The 21751-nt window shown below is 32.4% G+C and overlaps 1 protein-coding gene across 7 annotated transcripts in view; it reads right to left on the minus strand.

Moving 5' to 3' along the window:
- The window catches only part of LOC111000451 (fasciclin-3), a 78941-nt gene that overhangs the window by 3369 nt on the left and 53821 nt on the right, over positions 1–21751 (minus strand). For 4 of the 7 annotated variants that reach the window (XM_022269888.2, XM_022269887.2, XM_045631271.1 and 1 more), the window contains exons 3-10: positions 11546–11642; positions 10843–10924; positions 9534–9657; positions 8954–9076; positions 8367–8558; positions 7473–7663; positions 6981–7122; positions 5443–5556 (exon numbers count right to left, since the gene is read on the minus strand). In XM_022269888.2, coding sequence (XP_022125580.1) covers positions 5443–5556; positions 6981–7122; positions 7473–7663; positions 8367–8558; positions 8954–9076; positions 9534–9657; positions 10843–10924; positions 11546–11642 — 1065 coding nt within the window. Of the gene's footprint in view, positions 1–199; positions 3873–5442; positions 5557–6980; positions 7123–7472; positions 7664–8366; positions 8559–8953; positions 9077–9533; positions 9658–10842; positions 10925–11545; positions 11643–21751 lie in introns of those variants that run through there. The other 3 variants (XM_022269889.2, XM_045631273.1, XM_045631272.1) reach the window with 3 other exon arrangements.

Consider the following 21751-nt stretch of genomic DNA (forward strand, 5'->3'; position numbering starts at 1 on the left):
GTTAATTGCTATAAAAATAAATTAAAGTACGGGTATTGAACAAAATGCGATTCTAATTTTTCTATGAAATCTTACGTAATAATAATATATGTAATATCAAATAATAATATTTTCTTTACAACATCTGTGTCAAGTTTGTATTTTCATGGTGATTCGACAAGCCCCTTGTATTACATTAAAATGCCGAAATAAAACAATATTTTCTTATTTAATAAATACTTTAATGGATAACATACTGTTCTATACACGTTAATTCATTAAAATTTGTTTTAGAAATTTATTTTATAAAAACATTTAAAATTGCAAAATGTGATGTTCGTATGGCAATATTGGAATTATTACATTTTTGGTTTTGTAAAATGGCAGTGCTTTTGTAAACGTGTTATAAATAAACTTACAACGGTGACTTAATTTAATAAGTATAAATCTTTACAAAACTTAAGTACGCGACTTTACAATGTCTATGAGAACACAGCATAGAGAAAAGACTGAGACACTTAGGTTACTATTCGAGTCAAGAAAGAGAGTGATGATGTGACTATCCCTCTCATTGGAATGCTAAATAATGATAGTATTATGATTGTCAGAGCTTTTCGGCAAATTGCGCGTCAGATATGAACTATTTTAGACAATTTACAGTTGCAAGTACTGTCTAATTAAAAGATAAGATAAAGAACACATCTCGGGGGAAACTTCTCGAGCTACTATTATGTTTAGTCTAGTCTTTATGCCATTTTGCTGAGCAGCTGTAAAAATGTAAAATCGGTAAATATTTCAAAAATACAAAAAAGCTAATCTTAAAATTAATTTAAGTAGGCTTATTTCAATACTATTACATAATATATACAAAATATAATATTGGAAAGAACACATTACCGACCGCACAATATTGCTGAATATATAATGATAGAGAGATATTATTAAGTATAAGGTTACACAAAGGGGTTTTCGTAATCTTAAATGCAAGTAAAAAACTTGGCAAAATCTCGCAGTCAGTTACAAAATTATTGTAATAGAATTCGTTCGTAACAAACCCAAGTTGTTGTTAATGTGTATTCATATACCGCAAACCTATTCTACATAACTATATATAGTTTTCTTATGTACGGTCGGTAAACTTATAATAAAAGACTTAACTGTAATACGTAAATACACGGTATACAACATGATTCATCAACGAAAATTTGTGTATGCCTGTCAAAGTCTTGTTTAACACAAGGCGTACGGCGTGAATCAAAACTTACTAATTCATATTAAAAGTCCATAGAGTTAAAGATACTGTATAAATCTTCCAAATATAAAAGAATCAGGCAATTGTCTTGTCTTGTGTCAAATGTCATCAGACACCTACTATCACAAGATAGTTTGGTTTAGTCCAGTATTATTTAGTTGATTTGTTATACAAAATTTTAATCATATTTATTATAATTATAAAAGCTATTATAAACTATAGTTCGTTAAGTTCACAACTTCAATGAGATTCGTCATACGTTCTATAAATATAATTTAGAAAGCCTATATTTCAAATATCGCATAGCCTTGCACTTGTCAAATTGTCAACATTCATGGATCGTTTTACAGATAACAACAATTTTTTATATTTCACTAATTGATCAAAAAATGCAAAGATTTTACTTAATCCAAACCGCCGTTTCTACACGTTAAAAGAGATAGATAAGCACAAAACATTGATTGTAATGGCTCATAGCACATGAATAGGGGAATAAAAATATAGGCCTTGTAATTAATTACATTCATGTTAGTAGATATACTTATACATAGAAAAACTAACAAACACACATTTTAAAAGGCAATTAAAAGAGAAAAACATCTGGCGTATTTCTTACATTTGACGTCATTAATTTAAAATTTTAATTAGTTCATATTAAAATAAATTTGAGGTCAATACTAATTTACTTCTACTGTTTTATAATTAAGCGTGTACTTAGTAATAAATATTACGTATCTAGTATATTATATTGGACTTAACGCCGTTAAGTGCACACGTAAATGTAGTGACGGGTGTTACGATTTCTCAAAAAGAACGTTTTGTTTTTAATTTATAATATGACGTTAAATGCAGTATGAATTCCTACAGTGTTGCTAGTATTAAAAATGCAGAGATTCACCAATTTATTTTTCGAAATACGATGTCAGCCCAGGTTACCCTGTAACCAAAGATATTGTTTAATTTAATAATATTTGTGGGCTAAGCTTTGAACAGTGCAACGTAAGCAAAAACACCAGTGCAAATGAAATGAATTTGTTGATTATTGACACGCGCTGGCTACGTAGGTGATAGTTATTTAAACGTGGACATTATACACTATCATATATACTATCATCTTTTGTATTTTTAGAGGAATATTTAAAATTGTGTTTGTTAGGTTTATGATGTATTAAACAGTAAGACATAATCAAGATATCAAAGTTACGATCCGTTGGGTTAGGTTAGGTCAAAACTGAAAAAGTATTTTCCTTACGGTTAATATTTTATGGAAATACGAAGAATTAATATTATTACAACTTAGGTTCAGGTCAAAGTAAAAAAAAAATTGTTTTGTCTACGGTCAAAGAAAAAAAGTTGTTAGTCACGTTTTGGAACTACCTTCATTCTTCTTAAAATAATACAAACTTGAGATTAAACCATGTATGTATGAAATATTCAAAAAAAAAGAAAGCATGATATTGAAATGTGATTGTATTGTATAAGAAAAAGATTAATATCTTTAACACATCATCCAATATCTTATTAACTATGGTCTATTTTAATCACTGAGCAATTAAAAGTAAAAATCCACTTTTCAAACATGATATTCGTAACTATCACATTTTCAATTATAGTGTAATAAACTTATAAGACCCATGGGCAGTGGGCTGGTGTCATTCACAAAGCATTAGTAATATCCCAATTTCTCTTACCACCGGGTCATGTAAGTTCTTGGCATTATTTCTAGGTACTATAAAAATTGTAAAATACGCTATATGAAAGGACTGAAATATTGAGATGAAAGACTCTCTGGAAAAGATTGACTTAAAGGTAAAATAATTACTGTCCTGTCATATTTAACATTTTAACCTTAAACGATTCACAAGTATTGGAAATATATCCAGTCAATATTATTTTTAATCTTTATTTTTTTTATATAATTCAAGAGATTTAACATACATCTAAAATGTCAATAAAATTAACTTTAAGATAATAATTTCGATATTAAGTAACTATACATGTTTTATGTACTATATAGTCAATTGTCATGACGTTTAAAAATTACAATAATATGAGATTTGACATTGATTATAATGGCATCGATCAGCCCCTAAAGCTCGTCACAAACAATAGCCAAGTCATTAATAGCATATCAAAAACAAATTGTTTCGTTGTTTTACAATAATGTTTGGCACATTTTATGAAGTAGGTGCTGGATTGATACATAACTGGTTTGATTATTTCACTAAGACTCGTATATTCTATCAATGTTAACCAACATCAATAAATTCAGATGAACAAAAGAACAACTATTATAGATGTTTTAACGATTTATAAGAGGAAAATCTACTGGGATACAAGTATGTTTATTTATTTATGCTACTGTAAAGTTGATAAAACGTCAAAGCTAGTTTTAAGATATTAAATTCAGAAGACATGTCAAGTGTCATGGCGTAAACGTCCTGTCATTGTAACAGTGACAGCTCCGACTTACAAGCTTAGACCGCGGTATCTGGTTTCTTTTCTGGGTGTTTTGTGTCTCCGTTACTGATGAAGTCTCCATGCTCGTGGGTTGGATTCTCCGAGCCCTTGATGTCATCGTGTGGGGGGAGGGGTGCCTCAGAATCAGCCCCGTCCGGTATGTCGGTGCGGTGAGACCGCCCTGCCACATACCAACATAGATAAGCGATCAAGAACGTTAACCCTGTCCCCCTGTTTCTATATCTACCTTGTTTCTACCAAGGAATGAAACCATTTTAATTCTTAAAATACATCACTCAAAGCCCTTACAGCCCTGTATGTTTGTGGGCATTAAACTGCCTTCGTAATTTAGCAGTGTTATCATCACTCGATACGTAATGAAGTCAAAATACCATAAACTATTAGTACAAGGAGTTCTTACTCTTGAAATATAAGTTTTTTATAATTGTATAAGGGCTTTGTAAAACAAGTGTTTTGGAAAAAAGTCCAACAAATGCCACCCAGTAAAGGCTTTAAGGTAAATTGAAATGAGCATATTTCGTTAGTAGAATACGTACACCAGTGATAACATTACTTTAAGATTGAAAATTGTGAAGAAATCGTAGTATAAGTTATTATAACGAGTACGTATATGTATAAAAAATACATAAACCACCACCAATTTTAGTATTTTATAAGTAATTAAAAGGTTAACTTAGTATTTCATAATGAAGCCAAACTAGCTTATTAAAAATATTACAAAACCCACAGACTATAATATCTTGTTACTGGAATCCACTAAACTACTCATCCAAAGATCATGCGATTTCATGCTACATTAGAGAGATTTGAAAATTTAGTCAAAAAGAGATTCATGCTAATATTGACATGCCAATTCGTTCTTGATCGCTCTTATTGTAGGTATGCAGCAAAATATTTCTTATAATAAAGGTTTTTCTATACTACGCTGTCGCGGAAAATTAAAATGTAAAAAAAAAACAGTGACCATTGCTTTGCGAGAAATATTTATGTTTAAACTGACAGCATAATATAGAAACTGATAATCTTAACATATCCACATTTAATAAAGAAACACTGCCATTTACGCTATACGCTTATATTAATAAAAAGCAATAAATTTCGAGCACCATATATGTAAAACTATGAATTCTAATAAAATAATCGCTAACATAATGAATTTTGTTGATAATTCTATTCACGACTAAACCATAATTTCTGTTCATAGACAATACTTGACAACTGTCAAAAAGCATGCAGACGGCATACTATAAATCATGCAAATTAATGAATTATGAAAAAAATATTGCCTTATGATTTTGTATAAACATATACAGCTATAGCTGTCGTCAAAGTCCTTTTTAAATTTATTATAATTGTAAAATTGAATTGCAATGCGCGAATTTTAATTCAAGAACTTATTAAAATTATAGTAACGGTTCTTAGGGCAAGATTTAGAGAATCAACGCAACTCAATGTCAAATCCAGAATGTTTTTGACACACCGTAATTCTGTTTAACACTAAATTCGACTCTAAATGTTACCCCTAAAGAACTTAATAAATAAGATCAATCAAAACTGCAAAGATTTTTTATCACTCAGCAATATTTTAATTATTTTTCAAATGATACAATCAAATGTTTTTATTCGACTAGTGATTCTATTAGGTAACATTCTGAACTATTACAACCAAATAAACTTAAATGTATTGTATCATTTGAAAATGGATCTTTTATAAAAAATCTAAAACTCACCTGCGAAACACCACCGGTCTGTAGCCTTAGCGAATACAGTCAGTGATACCAGTATAATAAGAAGCAAAATCGCCACTACGATACCCGCAATTGCACCAGGACTTAGTTGGACACCTAAAAAAACAAATATACATTACTTAAATCATTGAAAAATGTTGAAGTCTATTAGACAATTATGTATAAGGATTTTTGTGTGTTTTTTTTAAATGAATGTTTTTTTTTTAAATTATTACTTGATCGTTGTAGTGAAATAACGAATGCTGAATTTTTTAGCTCACTATCATGATCTACATTTTAATTAAACAATGCAAGTCCACTTCAGAAAATTTCAATTTATAGTTAACATAGACACAATCAAATTAGTTTGTGTATATTTTATTATAGTACTCGATAAATAACTAAACGCAGTACGCACGCAGTTTTATCTTTGAAAAATAAAAATTATACGTTTAAAATGCACAATTATGTTCATTTCTCATAAATAGCGTTCGGCAATTGTAACAAAAATCATGCAAGATCTTGCTTAGCATTACTATGACAGCGTAAGCACAACCATATTGACAATGAAACAATCTACTTTTAGTCTCAATTTGACTACAAGTCGTTGTTCACAACAAACCATTAAAGAGCATTGTTCAAAGGAAAATATAAGAACAAAGACAATTGCATATATCGCTTCCATGTCCACTAAACTACATGTATCATGCATTTCAAATGCAATTTTCAAATTCCTTACCATATACATCGAAACTAAGTAATGACGTTATGTCATTCCGTGCTGTTGGAAAAATTATCAATATTATAATTTGTAAAAATTGTGTAGTCTCGCAGAACGCATATATGTTTGACTTTATTCATAATTAATTTTTATGCAATGAGAGATTGAAGAAAGGAAAGTTTAATAGTGAATAGCAGACTAAAAACCTGTCATAGAGTCTTGCCAATTCTTTGAGTTTTATTCATATTAGGAACATAAATATATTTTGAGTTCAATTTGAGCACTCATGGCAGTCGTACTTTTGTAAAATGACATCTTGTACCTTGCGATTATTAAATTATCAACAGCCGATTCTTAACAGGACAATTGAAAAACTAAACCACTGATTGTATCGCTTAACTGTGATTGGTCCATACCACTGTTTCCCTTTTTCTTAGCATTTAGAGAGAGTTAGAGGTTTCATCTCTTTGTCTTAGCATTTTTAAAATTCATATGCAATGTAAGTAACATACATTTTTTATATATAAAACATTTAATTGTAAAGAAATTTCAATGATAGTGGTAGACAATTCTAGCAAGGAATTACTAGGAAATTGATAATGAAACTGTGAGTTAATTGTCAAAACATACAATGAAATACTGAAATTCAAATTCCTTCCATCTAATACATTTTTGAATAGACCTCCTTAACAATCAAATTGTTCCCTTGTGGGGCTAACATTGGACGTTAGCTAATCGTAGTTAGCGAACTAAATTGCGCGCTAACATTTTTCCCTAATTTATATTATGTTAGATTCTTCACAAAAAATGTATATATTACCTGCAGGCTCATCCATGGTACTCAGTCGTAGGGCGAATTCCTCTCTTCCCAAATCATTGGTAACTCTAAGGTAGTATGTTCTATCGACGTCTTCTTTAGCCACCGCTGTCAGTACTAATGTTACGTTGTAGTACCCACCACCCTGCAAAATAGTTATGTATTTATAACAAATCTTTCAAGTAAGACGGATTTAAATAAATATGATTGTGTTTAGTGCAAACTTATGATATCAAGATAAAATATTTTATATTTGTCAATTACATACACACTGTATTTAAAACTAAAGTTATGAAGTTATCTGTAGCAACAATACTTTCACATGGCATTATGTACAACAAATTGTATTAGAAAATCTTATTAAACGTTATCAAATCTGATAATTAGATATAATATATAATTTGTAAAAAAGTACTAAGTTTCTTGCTGACAAACATTTGGAATTGAAATTAAGTCTACAAAAGTTTGAAAAAAAACAAGTTTTTTAATATTTACCAAGTGCACAGGTTCCAAGGCGGTTATGGATGAGTCTTCATTCTTTTGAGGAGCAGCTAACACCAACTCTCCAACGGTCCACTGAGCTTCGGGAGGTGGATTAGACCTCACAGTCACATTCAAACGTCCTTCGGAACCAATTTTCAAGCCAAATATTGTGATTTGACCGGCCTCTGTGCGCTTCGGTGGGTCTGGAAAAAATAATTGTCAGTTAACTATAATATGTATGTTCAATTGATTCTAAATTTACATTTACTACCAGTTTAAAAAACACTGGCAAGGAACTCTCCGCCACTTTTTAATTGCCAAGTTTTCAGTCATACAAATGGTTTGAACTGGAGTAAATCAATCCAATCGAGGATTTAATAAATAAAATAAATCAGTGGCGCTACAACACCTTTAGGTCCTGGCCTCAGATTTCTGAATCTGTTTCATGATCATATATAAATCTAATAGACAAGTAGGTGATCAGCCTCCAGCGCTTGACACACGCCGTCGACTTTTTGAGTCTAAGACATGTCGGTTTCCTCACGATGTTTTCCTTCACCGTTCGAGCAAATGTTAAATGCGCACATAGAAACAAAGTCCATTGGTGCACAGCCGGAGATCGAACCAACGACCTTAGGTATGAGAGTCGCACGCTGAAGCCACTTGGCCCTAGCTTAAATCGAGGATTAGGATCTTTTAAATAATCGTCAAATTTATAAAAGAATTTATGACTGTTACCTTTAGCGAGAGAATTAATTTATTTTGTGATATTCTCTATTTTCACTTGGGGGATAATTTTCATACAAAGAGACGAATTTGTACATAAGTTTATATCAAGAAACTATCACTATATATGTAGTATATACACTGCTGGTAGACTGTAACTAAATAAATATAATCACTTACAATAAACGACGAGCTGTCTCGCAGCCTCTCTAGGACTATCTAAAGCTTCGTGTTCAGCTCTGCAGACCAGCCGTTTGCCATTATCGTCAGCTGACAGTTCCTTAGTGATATTCTGGCTGATGGTCTCCAAGTCGATGCCTGGCTCGGAGGTGATTATTGGCTGGTGGACGCCTGTGAGGAATTGGTCATCGTCTGGAAGAAGAAGAAGATATTTGTAAATATAATAAACATATAAGTATGATATTTCGCTGCTTTAAAAAGCGCTGTTATACATTACATACCAATTATTAAGACAATAAAATTTAGAAGAGGCCAAAACCGTTTTTTGGTAGAGGTTGGTAGAGGATAGAAATGTAACATTATATATATATATATATATATAGATAGAAATGTATGTAATAAACGTGGGTACTAAAGTATGTTGTATCAGCATGAAATGTAATAAAATCGAATATCGATACATTTTGAAAAAATATATCGTATCCATAGTCGTATTAATAATTGTACATCTACAATAGACACAAAATGTAACTAGAGAAACTCTTTTTTTAATCTATGTTAATGGTTCGTATTTCAATAGTACTTACCCAGAAACCACGTGATTTTAGCAACGGGTCGTCCATTTGGTACAATACATTGGGCCATGAAGATGTCACCCTCCTTGAAGTTGGACTGCGGGGGTGATATGAGTTGAGGGTTGGCTGGTGGCTCTGAAAACACACCAAATTTACATGACATATTCTCTTTGAGTTTTAATTATTATTTTTAACCTTTACATTATCCTATAGTTTCCGCATTTAATTTGCATTCGCTTAAAATAATCGGTTATTAAATTTATACAAAACAATATAATATATTTACATATATATAATATTCAATGACAATGTGCTTTTATAGTGCAGTACATTAAATTGTCAACAATGGTAAATAACTTAACTGTTCTTATTATTATGATATTATGACATTTGCATGACTATTTTTAAAATCTGATTGTGCTGTTTTTATATTTAATTCATCCGAATGTAATTATTTATTAACGCAATTCATATATCGTTACGATTTCTTTTAATAAGATTCTTTTATTGAAACATGAGGAAATCACAACACAGAATCCCATCCAAAGGTTTCTAGACTTAATTTAAAGCACTGTTCACTAGTGTTACTTACTTGCAACAACAAGTCGCATGGTACCAGTAACTTCAATACTTCCACTCGGCGGCGGCAGCATACAGGAAATATTGCCATTCCATTCTTCTTTTATGTGCTTAATGTGAGCACCACATTCGCCGAACTGAAATAATAATTTAATTTATTTTACAAAATAATATAACAAAATCAAGATTATAATTCAAAACCTTTGTTTAAATGTCCCCATGTAATAATATAAATGTAGTTTAAGAGCTCGACCAATTTCAATATACTTTTTATATTGGAAGCGTAAGGTAAGAATCTAATAATTGATTGGGTAGTTCATTGATTAGCCGCAGAAGCAAATACCTTAAAAAATTTCTCGCCATAGACCGTAAAAACGGCAAGAATGTAATTTTTCGAACCATGCTTTGTTGCATTTTGACAACTACCTGTACCGTAAAAGAAACTGACATGTCTTAGAACCAAAAAGTCGACGACGTGCGTCACAGCAGCCTGAGCACCTATTTAAAAAAAGCTTGCCTAAACAGATACAGATAGCTGATAGGTCGTAGCTCCTTTTTTTATTCGTTAGTATAGTTGTAGTAGTAGTATAGTTAAAATTAAAAAATAATTTCATCGTCATCATGGTGAGATTAAAAAATGAGACATAAATCGAATCCTGTCTTTCGTATGTGAAAATCCAAGAAATTTTCGGTCCGAATTTATGTGTCAGCGTCTCAGATAATTAGTTATATCATTAATTTGGTTGCCATGGCAACGGGAAATCATCTTTAGCGTACATTTAAGGTCATATCGATTTTGTTTTGTTTTCTCACTCTTCAGTCGGTAGCTCATGTTTGAACGTCGTCGTTAGTAAAGAAACATATGGAGCGGATAATCTGTTCCCATCAGTTTTTCCGAACCAATTCGACTTAGGGTCCTTCAAGAAAAGAGCGTACCAATTCTTAAAAAGCCGGCAACGCTCTCGCGAGCCCTCTGGCATTGAGAGTGTCCATGGGCGGCGGTATCACATCAGGTTAGCCTCCTGCCCGTTTGCCCCCTGTTCTATAAATAAAAAATAGGTTTTTGTCCAGCGCCTCTCTTATAACAGTGTATAGTTTAGAGGACGATTAGCCAGCTTTTGTCTGCTGTGTTACCAACTACGATCAGATTCTCCAAGTTCTCATCGCCTCTTCGCATTGTATAGCTCAAATATTATATAATTGCATACTGTCTTTAAGCGTGTCCGGATAAATTTATTGGTGCGCTAAAGTCCCCGGTATTCTTTGGATTCACTTCAGCACCATTAGTTTTACGATAAGGAAATCAAAACAATCTTTCTTACCTGCAAACCCTGCCCTGAGTAGACGACTTCTTCATCCTGTTGACTTGGTATCAATCTATAGGGCGTCGAACCCACTGTCATCCTGAAACATGATATTAGCTTATTAGTTTTGTACACATTACAACTTAGTATGAAAGAGTTTAGCGTAACAACTTTAAACATTTTGAACTTAAACCCATCGACACCTATCTCAGTATCTTAAATCGCGATTTTGACAGTATAGATATGTCATTTAACATAAAAATTCAGTACTTAATATACTTTACGGTTAGAATAACTTTATTTCTCATATGAATTAAAAAAATTCGAGCGCACAGATGAAGGTACCTATATAAAAATTCACAAAACAAAATCAGCAACAAAAATATAGTTTCGTTTACTTGAGTTGAGTTTAATATGACATCAGGATACCGAAGAAGATAAAAGATATTACTAATATTGTGCGATTTGTAACGTTGACAGGAAATAGGTGACGTCATTACAACCGTCTTGAAGTACTGGCGATAATGCTTAAGAAATGGACATTAAACCGTTTGGTATACTAGCTCATCTCTTTTAACATAGCGTCTACACCATTCGACAGAAAGAGACGAACGACGATTTATCTTCAACATTTCTCGTTAGCCTCTATATAATACCAGGAAATATTAAGGAAGTTGTACTTAAACAATAGATAGATTATAAATTATTTAAAACTACTTACCGACAAGAGTCAATTGGGTAGGAGACTTTGCAGAGTACTGTGAGGTCATCCCCCACTCTTCTCACCGCCTCTCGTGGGGTTATTTCAACAGTTTGACCTGAAATTAGAAATAAATCACATGCAATACCCTTTAAGTAGAGAGGTTTTTTCTTACCCAGTACCACAGCAAATGGGCAGGCGGATCACCTGATGATACACTCAAAGTGTGGAATTCATTTGTCTTTAGTAACTTTGGGTTTGATGACAAAAGTAAATCTCTTTCTTAGATGAAACTAGGAACATACTTTCGTATGTTCAAATACAATATTTTTGATGTACCAATGTCAGACGTGGCCAAATCCAAATCTTTTTTAAAGGCATTGGATATAAATATTATCCTTTAAGGCATTTGTTTTAACAAGTAATAGGTATTGGGTTTACTGAAGTAATATTTGCTATTTTTAGTCTAGTTTATCAGTTCGGCAACATACGTTCAATAACAAATTAATTCAAAGAACGATTAAAGTTAACTACGAAATATTCAAATTAAATGTCTATTACATAGCTTAGAACATTTTAACGAAAAACGTTCTAGTTTCGAATATTCGAGAACTGCTTTGAGCCAGAATAACCGGATTGTACCGGATTGCACCGGTTCAACCCGGTGCGCTGGACCGAGTGATACCATCGATGGAAACTAAATAGAATTTGTGCTTTGTACTACATTATTTCCATTTAACGAAACTTATATATAATTACTATGTTTTTAATATATTATACGCTACCAGATTGAAACTCTTCCTTAGGAAATATACTGAAAGATTAATACTGCAGTGTTCCTGTTGTGTTCATGGGTTGTCAATTGATAAGCTTATAAGTTATAGCTTATTAGGTTAGACAGGCTAGATTACAGTAGAGTTAAGGTTAGTAGTAAGCAATTAAGATTGAGTAATGAAAAATAAAAGTTTGTGGCGCTAAATCCTTTTAAGGTCTGCTCAAATTTCTGTATTAGTATCATGATCATTTGTCAATCTAATAGGCAAGTAGATGATAAATCGGTACCAAGATTTTACGCCGGTATCCGCGTGATTTGTTCCTTTACCGTTTCAGCGAATGTTATATGCGCACATAGGTAGAAAGTCCATTGGTGCACAGCCGGGGCTGGTACCTACGACTTCAAGGAAGAGAGTGGCACGCTAAAGTCACTAGGCCAACAAATAGACAAGTAAATAAAAATGATATTTCTTTATTTAGGCTTTCCGTCTTACGGCTTATTGAGATTATGAAACGAGACTATGTTTGTCAAAAATCTGACGGCTGACGGTTCTGAATCTTACACTTAGATTGTAAATGTACCCAAACGGGTCTAGTCCGTAGAAATAAGAAATGGAAGTAATAAACGAAAAATCCACAAGAGCTAGAAAATAAACTGAAAATTGTTCAAGACAGAAATGCAATCTCAAATTCCGGGTTCTAGGTATTTCGAATTACCTGTTTTAATACTGTTGTTTCGTTTACTGTCGACATTAAGTTTAATTATAGAATTTGATATGGCAGATGTCACAATCTGGAAGGAAAAAATAGATGAATATTAGGAATCTCGTGAGATTTCTAATGTTACCATGAAATTGGTTGTAATCACAGCCGACATGAGGTATAACTATAATGCTGAAGAAATGCATACATAGTTTTCGCAACTTTCGCTAGCCCATCTCTTTTATCATAGAATGCACAATTTGACAGAAAGAGACGAACGATGATTTATCATCAACATTTCTCGCAATAGCCTTACTATAACATATCAGGAAATATGAAAGAAGTTGTACTTTGAAGAATATCAATAGATTAGGAATTATATACCTCAGTACTGGTTCAGCGCTTTATAAATCAAAGCAATATGTTATTTATATAATCACGCCTTTTTTCCGAAGTACCGCGGATATCCACATGCTACGGTCCCTACGTCGCTTCATCCACATGACACACCATGCATGTTCAATGGTTATGGGTACCTTGTACTTGTATTTCGCCATTCACGGTTTTTTCGGCCTTTCATTGTTCACGGCCTTGTATTAAAGCTGTACCAAATATGCATACATATGCTTATAGCTGTACCGAAATTCAAATTCGTCCCCAAAAATACTTCATCCTGACAAACTCAAGGATAAGTATACGAATTTGTGGAAACGTAATAACAAGATACAATTGGCGTACGCAAGTATGACTTCATGCAATCAACGTAATATTGGACAGAGAAATACATGGAGACATACAATAATAATTGTATGATTAAAAAAACTAATACTCGTACATTGGATACGATTTCCGTCCACGGATATATGGGGGAAGATTGCGATTAGGAGATTACTTAAGTTACAGTTCTCGTAGTCTTGTGCAATTTATAATGATTCGTCAAGTCTATAATTGGTTTTGCTTATCTTTATACGCGTTTCAATTGTGCTGTAGAATGAATTTACTTTCTTTGTATGTGTGCATTGTAGGACTTAGACCCAAAAAAGTCGACGGCGTAAGTCGGTCACAGGAGGCTGATCACCTTCTTGCCTATTATATTGACAAATGATGATCCGCTAACTGAGGCCTAAAGAGGTTGGAGCGCCACTGGCTTTGTTTTCTTTTTCTTTTTCTTCCCCATGGTCCTTTACATATACGTAGTTATCTTTTATCTGAGTATCTTGGTATATCACTAGCAAGAAAAAGGATATACTCGTGTGAAAATGTGTAATACGAGAATGACATTTTAGATCCATAATGAATGTTATCAGACGTTACTCAGGAAAACCTATTTTCTTTCGTATTAAAAAAATGAACTCCATATATTTCCTGTTCTATTCCTATTTAAGGAATTGTCGCTATTATGTGGTATGCGATATCTAGATGTGTTTTATTATATCTAACATTTGATCAATATTTAAAGACCTTTTGATGGGCGAAAATGTTCAATTTTTTTTTATTCAATAATATTGGTTTCTTGAGGGCGTAGGCGCATTAGGGCGACTATTAAATGTTAATACTATATTCTCTTATGCTTTGTTGAATCTTAAGAAAAATCGTTAAACCTAAAGCGAATTATATTTAGAAGTATGAATGAATTTTCTTTCTCCTTAATATGTTTTTTTACATACCAATATGGATCATTTTGTTATGCTACTACACAAAGTTCGCTTTTCGGAATAATCTTAGTACTAAAGGTACTCCAAGGATTAGATACTAAAGGTGCTACAAGGATCAAACGTTTAAATTTGTTTTAATTTTCTGCTTAATCATTTTTAATTATTTTTATAGTAGGTTAAGCAAATTGTAAATACTGTATAATTATAAATAAATCGGAATTTAACAAAAAAATTGTGATTAGTACTAAATATTTTTTTTCTCCATAAAAACATTCCTTTGCTTCATGGAATAAATAAGAAAATTCTGAAGTTGGTAGAGCCGTCTACGAGTTTTGAGCTTAGCAACATATTATTTAGCGAATCATTTTTCTACTTCAACCTTAGTTACAAAAATCTACGCATCAAATATATTATAAAGAGCCATGTAAGAAAATCGTAATCCTACACAAAAAAAAATCTCCATATTTTAAAAGGCCCATTATTCAGTAATGAACCCTTCCCTATAAAATCGCTACCAAAACCGCAAGTTGAAAACTCTATAGTTATTAAGTTACCAATTTCTTTGTGTAGCTACTAGCTACCCTTGCGAGGGTTGCCGAAGCAAATTATAAAGATATATCACAATTAAGCTCAGGGGAGTTCTGATTGTAATTTCTGTTAAGGGTACATTACAAATTGGTTATTGACTTGAGGACCATTTCTCGTAATGTAATAAGAGAATCGTAGCCAATTAGACAAATTTGTTTTATTCACTATTCATTTTAATATTTAAATTTAGAATGTTTTTAGCTTTTGTAGTACACTAAGTAGACTCTGGTATGCCAAACAACGTAGTCCTGACACACATGAGTTGCATTTTTAGTCTCATCACTAAGGTGCTTCTTAAGGCGTATATCAAGACACAATCTTGTCTTGAGCGCTGTCAAAAATAATATAGAAAAAAAGGTTTTCAGCTCTTTATAATAGTTATTTTGGCCATGTATTGCTTGTTGTTCCCACGAGAATGTAAGTGCCTGCTAATCTACCACGCCTGCTAATAGAGGACACATTTTTGTTTGTGTTTTTATTATTAACTACTTAAAGATATCATGTGGTGTGATGGTTGCAACTCCTTACAAACATTTTGTAAAACAAAAAACTTGAAGATTAAAAACACAGACGGTGAGTTTATTACCAGTTCTTATTGTTACCGTTCTACGCCCTTGATTTGAGAACAGTGCATTGTGTTATCTAAATCAATAAATAATTATGGATATGAATTTGAAACTGAGAGACGAGCCATACTTCGGGAAGTGAAAATCCTATAGATATTTGACGTACGGGAGCAAGGCAGTATTTATTAGGAAAAATAATTATTTTACACATCTTTATTTAACAAAAAAATAATAGAATAATGTTATGTACTATTGTGATGTATGCGTTATATTATTTAATAACACACAAATATAGAGTATTTACAAAATTGTATTTTTCATTGTGTACATGTATGTATGTATGTACTGTTCCATTCCGCAATTCTTGCGCTCACCTTATTTTATTAAAAAATCCTTTCAGTGGTTGCCTGCAAGATATCTCTTGAAAGCGATAAGGATTTTAATAACATTGAATTTGTTGCAACGAAGTGATATTCTTGGATATAAAATGGATAAATAAAAAACTATAACACATTTTAAAAGTTTGGTGTGCTCCGCAGAATTGCGATACCTATTCGTTGAGCAAGGAAAGCATCAGCTCTGAGATCACAGGTATTATATACCAGTAGCCACCTCCCACTCCCAGAATCCCACGACCCAAGTGTACTACTCTACTCCAAAGTAATGATTGTTCAATTATTATTATACTCTTAAGTTTGTCTTACTTTCACTGAGGTTAAATAAGCTTTAATAAGGAAATGTGGGATCGCCACCAGTACCATTTACTAACTTATAAAAACGATTTTTAAAATATATAATTGAAATAGTATTTATAATAAATACTCGTGTATAACGAGCGGCAAACGCTAAAACTAACATATGATAAATTTGCATTATTATTCATCGAGGAACATCACAAGGGAATAAGTCAATTTATATGTAAATTATGTATTTTAATAATATTTGACCACGAATTTATAAGCCATACAATAATCAATATAGACGCATAGACAAAAGTAATTTTTCGTGACAAAGGATAAAAATTTTACATAAAAATTTTTTTAACACATACTAATAAAATCTAACGATAAATGATGATTAAATAACTATAAGTTTATAGCACCTAAATCTTAATACAAAAAAATAAACTCTCTCGATAGTAGCTTATGATTAAAAAAAAACAATACAGGCAATCCTCGTCGAGCGAGTTTACTTATCTTGCCAAGCCGCGTACAAATTATTTGAAGAGGTCTATTAGGTATGAGTGTGTGCAATTATTTAATCAATTACCTTTTACCCATTATAGTTGAGGAGTCATGGCGCAACACGTGGCCCAGGTACGCAACTATCCGTTGTTTAGTGTTCTGTGTTTTCTCTTAGACTTAGTTCCAGTCTATACGATGCATAATATTCTTCGGTAGCATGTATTACATTTTTAAATATTTATTTATAACAGTAGAACATAGAACTAATAATGACTAAGCCTTTGGCCAAGCGACGCCGTGGTGTAAAACTAGCGTAACCATAACGAGATTCATTACATGTCCCCATCTGAGCAGCGGCAGATAACCACCCAACCGTTCAAATAGAGTGTATGACAATCGAGCAATAATATATTCACCCTAGCCCTACGGCTACTGATGGTCACCATTATTTATGTATTTTATAGGACAAAATATAAACGTCAAAAGAGGATGAAAATGGCTCTTTTTTACGGTCCTTTCGGACGCCTCAATGTAACTGTAACAAGTACTAGCTCGACAGAATTTATTTGAGAGTAGAACGATTTTTTTTTTAAAACAAAGGGACTGTAGGCTCATTTGATGAAGGCGCTTCTTTTCACTAGGGACTCGAATTGCATCGATTCCTCGCATCCGATGATGAAACTCTGCAGCCGGTATAAATCCGAACAGCTCGTCTAATCACTCTCCGTACGTATTTGGAAAGAATTCTCATTTTTCATGAATCCCGTATTAAATTTCAACGGATTTAATAACGGATATTGACAGATTAGACCATTAAACATTGTTATTAATAATCCAGTGGCGATACAAAACTATTTGTAATTACATCTTTGATCATTTTATTTCAAAGACAAGTAGAGGATCTGCCTTCTGTCCTACCTATTTTAGGATTTAATACATGCCGTTTTTATCACGATGATTTCCTTAACCAAACGGGCGAAAGTTGATGAATACATAGAGAGAAAGTCCATTGGTCAGTAGGGAATCGAATCAACTTCCTCAGGTATGAGGGTCGCCAGCAGGGATGACGTCACTAGGCGTGCTGGCTTACATTTTTGTTAGACAGTCGGCATTTAACTTAACATAACTATCCGAATTATAAATAAAATCATAGTCACCCTCCAATAATCCCTAACAAGTACCCTCTTATTTGCGTAGAGATTAGCGGTCGGGTCCAACGCGTGTCCAATTACAATTCATACCGTTTGTCAATTTGTATATCTTCTTTCAATGCCTGCCCGTTATAAAGCAAATAATGTGAAAGACCTTTTGATGGCGTGTGAATTTCCATGTCAATAAACCAAATTCATATATGAAAAGGCCTCAATTTTACATGTTTACAACAAACTTATTTACATTTTATTTGTATATAAAACCTATAATTAACAAATATATTGTTTTTAATTATGTATTATAATATATGATTTTTACAACGAATTAAAATACATATTAAACAATTTAATTATTTTTTTGTAATAATAATAATCCTCGGATTACATGCCTTTCATTATTTTAATTTTAAAGACTAGAGAATCATCGAGATCATCTGTGCCTAACACAACACGTTTTTTGTGTCTAAGACATAATATAGGTTTCCTCACAATAATCGTCTGATTTAGTCAGTTAAATGCCGTTCGAACCTTAGAATCGCTAAGTTTTTAAATTATAATTATAATATTTAAAAAAAGTATATAAATAAGCAATATATTCTTATAGTACTGACCCGGCGATCTTAATAGCTAACAGTAAAAAAAAGCAATAATCGTCTAAACCCACGCCTTTGAGAACCAATATATATGTCAATCCATTTTCATTATGAATTCATCATTAAGCGAATATTGTAGATATATCGAGCCGTGTGAATATTGAATGTTTGACACCTGTCAATATATATTTATACATATAAAACCTATGACCATTTTGTTGCTTTATTTTCACTTATTTTATATACACTTTGTTTTATATATTAAGATTTTTACTTAGATTGGTACCAATGTTAATAGTTTCACAACATTACATTAAAAAAAACCACTTGCCTGATTCTTTCAACGAACCATATAATTGTTATATAATAATTCCGTTACAAAAATGTATGTCAATATTGCGTTCACAAAACGATTCTTACGTGTTTTAAAAACAAAAACCCACTCAAACATACTCGTTGCACTCACCCAAACAATAGCGCAAAATAATAGGATCAAAAACATCTGCGCACTCTACGCCATTGTGATTCAACTGTTTTTGTGTCAATGTACAAAAAGTGTGGTCACAGTAGCTTTTGCAGGGCTGTGCTTCGCATAATTTAAGCTTAAAAAAATATTAATATCTCGAAATGTTTATATATGTATCTAAAATTCTCTATCTAATATTCTGGTGGTTTATATTTAAACGCCGGAACAATTATTTTATAATTAAAGACGAACCACAAATAAGCTGGTAAACCTTTGAAGGTTTGGATCTTAACTAGCTTAATAAATTGATCCTTTTTCCAGTACCATAAATAACATGTCACAGTCGAAATTGTCTATGCCCGAAGACATTGACAATAGAGTCTAGCGTACTTCCGGCTCTACGCTCCATAGACAAGGGTCGGACCTCCAAGTTCACTGTAGCAGAAATCATTTATGTGACGTTATTTACATTCTGTCATACAAATTATACGTTCGGCGATACCGTTAGCTGTGGTAGGATGTAGGCGCCAAAACTGTACAATTCTGATCACAGAAACGTTTCTATGGTTTCATATATGTAACTTCAGAACTCTCAACTGTCATTTCGTTATTAAATAGAAATAATAATATAGAGTAGATCTTCCAAAATTAATTACTGTATTTAATAAATTTAAAACACATGAGCACAATTTAATGTCGACGTGCAATTCGTATTATAAGTTCTCATGAATATAAAAGTGACATTTTGTAGGTAAATTAAAGTTTTTTTAAATATACGAGTTTTATGATTAACCTTAATAGAGACTGTAAGTAATTGGACACTTTCTAACGTTGAAAATTCTTTTAGGTAAATTAAGTTAAATTTTAATGACTTATTAGTCTTTAGTGAGGCTTGATGGTAATGTTAAATTGTGTCTTTGTGGAGAGCCATGGTTGGTTTTTCATTATACATTAAACTTAACGTTATTATTCATATGATACTAATAAAATAAAACGTGACTTTTCATTTGTCACGTATCCGTAGAATAACGGTATTTGATATGATTCTTATTCAATAAATTAAACGTTGACAAATACATAAAAAATATTTTTAGTAAATACATTGCAATCCACCAAAAATCCCTGAAAATATTTGTATTTGTTGTATTATTTACCAATACGAAGTTCAAACAGACAGGCCAAACAGTAGCTTGGGGCTATTTAATATAACTGTGACGACCCTATTAATCTGTGTTCAATAAAAAACGGATTAAGACCGCAACGTGATAGCACAATGATTTGGGGTAATATGGCAACCCTTGCCATTCAAAAAGATTAATCCCGAGTGTGCTATACTAGTGATGTGTTGTCTGATTTAGATCTAGATTGTCTATTGAGATCAATCAATTGAATGAAATATAGCGGATCGGTCAACGTTGTACACACGTCTTACATACAAAAATAAATATAAATCATTCTCGAACACATGTATAGAAGATTTATACATATACCAGCTGTATAGATAAACAACCTAGATACCGACTGCAGCGCCATCTATCTGGCTGATTTCTGAATCAAAACCATCCAGGGCGCTACCCAAACGCATACAAAAAATGCATTCAAATTGGTACAGCCCTTTAATAGTTCAGTGACATACACACGTACAGTATAATTATTTATATTAAGATATAGCCGATAATATACGCTAAGTTATTTAAAAGGCGTCTTTTAGTAAGTTTAACGAATAATTCGTTCATACGTAGCTCCAGCATATCTCAAATGTAGAACATGTGCGCATTTAACACTCGTTCGAAGGAAAACACAGTGAGTAAAACCGGACCGCCATGCGGTTATCAAACGGTTAATTATTAATTTAAAGCATAAGGATCGATCAAGTATTACTTTACTAATTTGGTGTAAAACGGTACGATTTTTTTCCGATACTTTACACCACATAAAGGGCCTAAACCTAGGTATGTTTAAAGGTTAAAGAGTTACTGGGTGGGAAAGAAACGTACGTATTGAGTACAGAAAAACGTTACGGCGCTTTAAATGGGATGGGGGTTTCAGAATTTCCAAAAATTGCATGACGTAAAACTTGAACGCTCGACAAATGCCTGCTCTAAACGTAGCCATCTCTAGCGTTTCGAAAAAAACATGTATTGTTTGTTCATTTACGTCATGAAGTGAACTGTACACTCATAAATAACTATACAAAAGACATCAAACGCAGGAAGTCATTGAGACTTACTAATGTACATTACGATCTTGTCATGAGATCGATTCTTGAGGGGGCTCCTAATTTATGTTCCCTATTGGGGATTGGGGCAAACGAGGAGACTGCAACACGATTAATATTCGGCTTATTTTATTTGTAAGTCGCACGGGCAGCCGAGACCCGTAAACCTTGAAATTTTATTTATTTATTCCACATCATAATTCTATATTAAAACTTCTTACTAATTCGATAGAATGACACCCACATCGATTATCTTACATTAAAAAAACATGTTTTTTGTTTTGTTTTATTTTTTTAAATCTATTTTGTGGTTGTTTGTTTTCCTTTGTT

The sequence above is a fragment of the Pieris rapae genome, chromosome 15, assembly GCF_905147795.1.
Source record: "Pieris rapae chromosome 15, ilPieRapa1.1, whole genome shotgun sequence".
Taxonomy (NCBI): domain Eukaryota; kingdom Metazoa; phylum Arthropoda; class Insecta; order Lepidoptera; family Pieridae; genus Pieris; species Pieris rapae.